General features: G+C 38.5%; 1 protein-coding gene across 1 annotated transcript; it reads left to right on the top strand.

The window, feature by feature from the left end:
- The first annotated feature begins 1,083 nt into the window (after positions 1–1,083).
- TSHB (thyroid stimulating hormone subunit beta) lies at positions 1,084–2,847 on the top strand. The gene is made up of 3 exons (XM_039249118.1): positions 1,084–1,139; positions 1,968–2,130; positions 2,552–2,847. The coding sequence occupies exons 2-3, from the start codon at positions 1,969–1,971 to the stop codon at positions 2,804–2,806; spliced, it is 417 nt and encodes a 138-aa protein (XP_039105049.1). The 5' UTR covers positions 1,084–1,139; position 1,968; the 3' UTR covers positions 2,807–2,847.
- The last annotated feature ends 5,096 nt before the right edge of the window (positions 2,848–7,943 follow it).

The following is a 7,943-nucleotide window of genomic DNA, read 5'->3' as shown; positions in this document are numbered from 1 at the left end:
TCCATAATAAATGTGACAACAATGGGTTAAAGTTCTAAAAGAGTGTTTTATCCTAGAATTTAAAAAAATGGTTAGGTTTACTTGTCTCTTTATGTTTTCCAAATGAGAAAATAACGCCCAATAGATTAAATATATAGTCAATTTCTCATTAATCCATGGGAGATCTTGAAATAGAATTCTGTTTCTTAACTCCAACCAATATTCTCACCCATAGATCACCACACATCTACTTTATGCAGAATTATAGCACTAATAGTTAAAATATGTGAGTTAATTATTTTATATGCAAAAACCTAGTAATTGGTTAGACAAGCAAGAACCATATGATGGCTGAATATTTTATATCATTTTTAGAAGATGGTTTTAAAATAATGGTACCAATTCTGTACCATAGAGGGAGCTCACATTCGTGAAGCACTTGAGAAAACCAGACTCCATGAGCAAAGAATTCTTATAGTTTCACTCCTTACCTGAAATACCAAAACATTTCAAAGAATACGTGAATATGCAACATTTTATCCAAAAGAGTCAACCAGAAAACCCTTTTTAATGGGTCACTTCGCTTCCCTGTTTATACAGAAGACATTTTTAAAAATAGTTTATTGTCAAATTGGTTTCCATATAACACCCAGTGTTCATCCCCACAAGTGCCCTCCTCCATGCCCATTACCCCCTACCCCCTCCTGTCACCCCATCTGCCCTCAGTTTGTTCTCGGCATTCAAGAACCATGAGAGACTCTTGAATATAGAAGACATTTTTTACAATTTTGTGTCTTGGAGTCATGATTTGGACTCTTTCAGAGCACTTAGAACAGTGTTTTTATTATTGGTGTTCATACTTCTCTACTTAGGCAACAGTTAGCGCTCAAAGTCACGGACCGTAGCTTATCCATTTTGTATTTCTCATTGTTTGGTTCAAATGCTCAGTATATGCTTATCTAATTTATCTAATATAAGTTGTAATAATATCCAACTCCTTAGAATGACCAGTCAATATTGAACAGACTCTCCATTAAACAGGTTCTATTGAGATGCATAATATTCTTCTGCTTGAGGCACAGTGGACCCTCTGTTACCATCCATGCAGTCAAACTTCATCTTACTTTCCTGGCTAACCCACACTGGATCTGTCCTTGATGGTATTATTCTCACTGCGTCAATCTCTATTTTTTGTTTCTATAATTTTTTTTAAGATAGTGCGTTCCATACATCTTCTTAGTAAAATAATTTCAACCATCAAAGAATGTTCTCAGGGTTGATAAAGGGGGGTTCTAGATTTCTAGGTTTGCCCTTTAATACCAGTTGGAATAACTCTAGAATAGTTGGCCTATTCTAGACTTTCTCTAGCTTCATTTTGTCTTCCTTGACAGGCATTGGATAGAATCACATGCAAGCTTACTTGCACTGAGATGGTGCTAAAGTTTGATTATACATTTTCTTGGTTTCTTTATGCTTTCCCATTGTGACCAGTCTGTTGGCCTTTTCAACTATGGAACCAAAGATTTTAGAAAACTACTGTTTTGAGAAAGCCCCTCCTGAGGCCTGTTAAGTCACTTCTTAAAATTAGAGGCAGGCATTTGGACTGTTTCCACTGAATGAATTGCTTTACACGGAGTCAATGTGTCTCTGTCACTCATCTGTTGTGATGCTTCAGGCTTTCCATTTCACTGCCCAGTGTTGCTAAGTGGCACTTACAAGTAGGACACACCCTATGTGAGTTCCTACACTATGAGATATAGGGCTCATGGCCATATTGAAGTGTATAAAGAAAGGTTATTGAGAGTATTAACTATGTAAAAGCACCTAATATGGGACTTAGGACAAAGTAGGCATTCGATAAATACATATATTTACACACAGACACACACACACAGACACACACACACATCATAGCTCTTTCTGAACGTCCCTTCTGAATGTCCTAAAGGATTCATGTAATAGACTCTTTAATTTTATCTTTGATGTAGCATGACTGCAATCTACCTGATGTCCATGCTTTTTGGCCTTGCATGTGGGCAAGCGATGTCTTTTTGTTTTCCAACTGAGTATATGATGCATGTCGAAAGGAAAGAATGTGCTTATTGCCTAACCATCAACACCACCATCTGTGCTGGATATTGTATGACACGGGTATGTAGTTCATCTCACTTCTTTGAGCTGAAAATTAGGTAAACCTAGACCCGGTCCATTTCTATCTAGAAAGGAAATGAGATAAATCACAACCTCATTTTGCAAATCTAATGGGTATTGGCTCCTTACAGGTAGAGTCCCTATGTTATAATATATAGACCTACTCAGTACAATTGGTACAGATAATTTTTATAACAGTTTTACTCCCAAAATTTATTTAAATCTTACCTTGCTCCCATGATCAAGGATAAAAGAGAGGTATATGTGTAGGTCATTTTTGTCTCTGTGGGGTTCAGTGTGGACATGTTGAATTGGTATTGGGGAATGGGACTAAAGAATCCCCCTGGCCCCTGTAGTCCTATCTGTATCAGTGGAATAGAAGTGAATTAACATTATGCTTCCTTTTCTGTTCTTCCCTCAGGATATCAATGGCAAACTGTTTCTTCCCAAATATGCTCTGTCCCAAGATGTTTGTACATATAGAGACTTCATGTACAAGACTGTAGAAATACCAGGATGCCCATACCATGTTACTCCCTATTTCTCCTACCCTGTGGCTGTAAGCTGTAAGTGTGGCAAATGTAATACTGACTATAGTGACTGTATCCATGAGGCCATCAAGACAAATTATTGTACCAAACCTCAGAAGTCCTATGCGGTGGGATTTTCTCTCTAACTTCAATAGCGATGCAAGTTGCGATTCAGTTAAATGTGTTCACCTGGAATAAAATTAATAAAATATCGATATGTTTCACAACGCATTGTGTACGTTTTGAGTACTATTTCATCCAAGCCTGGACCCACACATGCATTATAGAGCTTAGGGGATTTAGAAGAAAAGGGTGAACAAAAGAGCCTTTTGAGCGCATATAAAGGATGGTTTCACATGGAAAGGCAGAGTGCAGGGAAAATGGTGAACAGGGATAGCAAACACTAATGAAAGCCAGCCTTGGCCAGTCTTTCTTAACAGAAGGCCATGAGGTTTGTCTTGATATAGAAAATGAACGCAGGGTTGCTGCAATTAGAAGTAAAGGGTAATGAAGGGTAATGTGATCAGAAGCTGAAGGAACATGTGGCAACAGGGTACTGGAGAGGCATTACTTCCAAAGGCTAGAAGCAGGACTGGAGTGGAGAGGGAGAATAAAGGATATGTGAAATCTGCTACATAGCATTTTATTCTAGGTTATTTGAATGCATATGAGAAAACTTCACCAAAACTCAGTAGACAGTATATTCGATTCTAAAAACTGTTCTCTTTAATTTAATTACTCTGATGGGCCAACTGACTTATGAAAGTTATACCCCAAAAGCCTAGAAAAGAGGCCATGATCATTTTACATGTGGAAGTCTAAATCCTTTGTATTCTTTCAAGTAATAGGAGACACTTTTCAGCATTTATACCAAAAGCAACTTGTGCTTTTCTGGCTTTTGATGTCCTGAAAAACTAGTATGATTTTGAAAGATTTCAGAAAGGCAGGGGTGAGGGGTGAGGAGGATACTAACAGATTAAATAGCATAGGATCATCCTAAATTCTAAACCTTCATCAATATTGAAACACTGTTATCTGGCAAATGCACTTGGTAAGTGTCTGTTTATTTTTCTTTTCCTTCCTTAGGGACTCTTTCATGAGTTTGGTTTCAACACATGCGTGATGCGAGACAGACCTAGTGCCTTGCAGACTTGACCTCAAAAGGATGATTTATCCTGTATTCGCCCATTTCTCTCCATCTAAACAGCTACCATCAGGGTAAAAGTCAACGATCATCAGGGTTGGCTCCCTTTGCTGTATCCCACCGTCACTGGCTACATTCAGCCGGGCATCTTGTAAATGCCCGCATGCTGACATGGGCGAGTGCGCGTGCGTGTATGCATGAACGCGCATGCGTGCACGTGCGGAGATGGTGTAGATGGATTACTACCATGCCCATGCTCTCTCAATGGGGACCGAATAGTTGTACATTTATATACAAAGTCAGGAATCCACATTATGCTTACCTTCCTATTTGAGGTTGACATTAGCAGAGTTTCCCAGTATTAATCTGGGGCTTTAGTTTTTTTTTTTTTTTAATATTTTATTTATTTCTAGGAGAGAGAGAGAGAGAGAGACAGCGTGAGCAGGGGAGGGTCAGAGAGAGAGGGAGACACAGACTCTGAAACAGGCTCCAGGCTCTGAGCTGGCAGTCAGCACAGAGCCCGACGCGGGGCTCGAACCCACGAACCGCGAGATCATGACCCAAGCGAAAGTCAGACGCTTAACCGACTAAGCCACCCAGGCGCCCCGGGGCTTTAGGTTCTTAAATCACTTGATAACATGAATAGTTAAAGCTACATCTTTGATTGATTAATGAGTAAACTCTTTAATGTTCAAACCTAACTGGCACTAATCACAGATGGCTTCATGGAATCTGAAAAATATTTTCCAATGACTTGAACTGTGAAAAAGCTGGGAGACTTAGGGAGGCCCCTTAAAACTAGTTCTGCTCAGAAGACATTGCATAAATTAGCTTCCTCTAGCTGTAGGGAGGAGGCTAGGCCTGAACAACGGCATCATGGGCCACAGAATCCTAGAATGGCATACCTGAGACAACTTGTCTCCACCCACTGTAGGCAATCCATTTAGACTAGATGCACATATAAGTTATATGAAACTATTCTGAAAAGTGCAGGAGTCTAAGACAAAGAACCTTAGGAGAAGGGTCAGGGATTGGCATGATCATCAATTTGCCTCAACTGGATCCAGAAACATGCATATATGAAAATGCTGTTTTAGAGAGTATCAATATTTTTTGGGTTTAAGAGAGGGGGAATGAATAGAGAGCTTAGAGATAGAAAATAAAGAATCATTGCTGGTGTACTAAGGGAAAGATGGAAACTTTGGAATATCTTCTGAAGTGGTCTTTAAATTCAGCCTAAAGTTTTTATTTTTTTTTAATTTTACGTTTATTAATCATTGAGACAGAAACAGAACATTAGTGGGGGAGGGGCAGAGAGAGAGGGAGACACAGAATCCAAAGCAGGCTTCAGGCTCTGAACTATCAGCACAGAGGCCGACGCAGGGCTCGAACCCACAAACCGTGACATCATGACTTCAGCCGAAGTCGTATGCTTAACCAACTGAGCCACCCAGGTGCCTCCAAGCCTAAAGTTTAAAGGAGTCAGTTCTTGGCAGTAGAAGTTTGGGACCCAGGTCTTTAAAAAAAAAAACAAACATCCCTTTTGTTCCTCATTTGATTCTGAAATATAAGGAATTTTTTCCCCTAACTAAATGGATTTGGGATCAGTGCAGCAGCAATCTCTGCTTTTCTAATGGCCAAACTCTTCAGAAGTATGTAAGAAAAAGAAAGAAAAGGCATCCAAATTGCAAGTCAAACTGTCACTGTTTGCAGATGACATATTACATACATAATACCCTACAAACTCCACCAAAAACCTGTTAGAACTAAAATAAATTCAGTAAAATTGCAGGATACAAAATCAATCTACAGAAACCTGTTGCCTTTCTATACACTAAAAACAAAATTATCAGAAAGAGATTAAAAAAACAATCCTACTTACAATTATATCAAAAAGAATAAAGTATTTAGGAATAAATTTAACCAAGGAAGTGAAAGACCTGTATACTGAAAACTTGAAGACATTGATGAAAGAGATTGAAGAAGCCACAAGTCAATGGGAAGATATCCTGTTCATGGACTGGAAAAATTAATATTGTTAAAATGTCCATAGTAGCCAAACCAATCTACATGTAGATTCAATGCAATCCTTATTAAGATGCCAATGGCATTTTTCACAGAACTAGAGCAAACAATTCTAAAACTTGTCTGGAACTACCAAAGGCCCTGAGAATGAAAGCAATTAAAAAAATGTTTTTGTTTTATTATTGACGTGTAGTTGACATATATTAATTTCAGATGTACACCAGTGATTCAACAATTCTCACTATACATACGACAAAATATAATATACATATGTATATGGCATATGTTGTATACACTACAATATATATTACTCAGTGCTTACCACAGTAAGAGTACTCGTCGTCTGTCATCATACAATATTACTAAATATATTGACTATATTTTGTATGCTGTACTTTTCATCCCCATTTGAGTTATTTATTTATTTATTTATTTATTTTTAAATGTTTTATTTATTTCTAGGAGAGAGAGAGAGAGAGACAGCGTGAGCAAGGGAGGGTCAGAGTGAGAGGGAGTCACAGACTGAAACAGGCTCCAGGCTCTGAGCTGGCAGTCAGCACAGAGCCCGACGCGGGGCTCGAACCCACGAACCGCAAGATCATGACCTAAGCGAAAGTCGGACGCTTAACCGACTAAGCCACCCAGGCGCCCCGAGTTATTTATTTTATAACTGGAAGTTTCTTCCTCTTAATCCCCTTCATCTACTTCACCCACCCTGCCACTCCCTTCCACTCTGGAACACCAGTTTGTTCTCTGTATTTATGAGTCTGTTTCTATTTTATTTTGCTTGTTCTGTTTTTTGTTTGTTTGTTTTTTAGATTCCATATATAAGTGAAATCATATGATATTTGTCTTTTTCTGTCTGACTTATTTCACTTAGCATAATACCCTCTAGGTCCAACCATGTTGTTGCAAATGCCAAGATCCCCTTTTTTTTTTTATGGCTGAGTGATATTCCATTGCATATACATATTACATCTTCTTTATCCATTCATCCATTTATGGACATTTAGGTTGCTTCCATATTTAGGCCATTGTAAAAAATGTAGCAATGAACATAGGGGCGCATATGTCTCTTCAACTTGGTGTTTTCATTTTCTTTGGATAAATATCCAGAAGTGGAATTGCTGGATCATATGATACTACTATTTTTTATTTTTTGAGGAACTTCCATACTGTTTTCCATAGTGTCTGCACCAATTTACATTACCACCAACAGCATAGAAGGGTTCCCTTTTCTTTGCATTTTCACCAACACTTGCTACTTTTTGTTTATCCATTAAAAAGAATGAAATCTTGCCACTTGTGACAACGTGAATGGACCTTGAGGGGATTATATTAAGCAAAATAAGTCAGACAGAGAAAGGCAAATGCTGTTATTATCTCACTTATATGTTGAATCTTGAAGAAAAAGAAAAATAAGCTACAGATACAGAGAACAGAGTGGTGCTTGCCGGAGGTGGGGGGGGGGGGGTTGGAGGTGAGTGAAATAGGTGAAGAGGGTCAAAAGGTACAAACTTCCAGTTATAAAGTAAATAAGTCATGGGGATGTAATGTACAGCATGGCATTATTGCATAGTTGAAAGTTGCTAAGTGAAGGTAAATCTTAAAAATTCTCATCATAAGAAAAAAAATCTGTAACTATGTATGATGACAGAATAGACTTATTGTGGTGATCATGTCACGATATATACAAATATCAAATCATGTACATCTGAAACTAATGTTCTATATCGATTATAAACCTCAGTATCTCCTCAGTAGAAAAAGTTCTCATTTACATAAGAAATGCCCCTTCCCCACTTCTCAGTAGCAAGTCTAAGTACAGTAAAAAACATTTTTTATCAAGGTAACTTCCGCTCTAACCCTATTGTTCAGTGTTGGATTCTTTCCTGCCCTCTCATCTCTACTGGTTAATTCCTAGTTATCTTTTCAAATAACTCTCGCTCACTTTCGCTACTTCTGTTACCCTCCTTCCACTTGCTGTTTTTGTCTGCCTAGCATCCTGCCTTCTGGCAGGTGCACCTGGATTTTCCTTTGAGGTTCTTCCCACCCACGTTTCCTTCCTTCCTTCCTTCTCCCTCCTTCCCTCCCTCCTCTCTGTGGCACTGCAG

Source organism: Hyaena hyaena, unplaced genomic scaffold (genome assembly GCF_003009895.1).
Source record: "Hyaena hyaena isolate Hyena2069 unplaced genomic scaffold, ASM300989v1 scaffold_330, whole genome shotgun sequence".
Lineage (NCBI taxonomy): Eukaryota > Metazoa > Chordata > Mammalia > Carnivora > Hyaenidae > Hyaena > Hyaena hyaena.
Note: the sequence above shows the minus strand (reverse complement) of the source record. Positions and strands in the feature narration are given on the sequence as shown.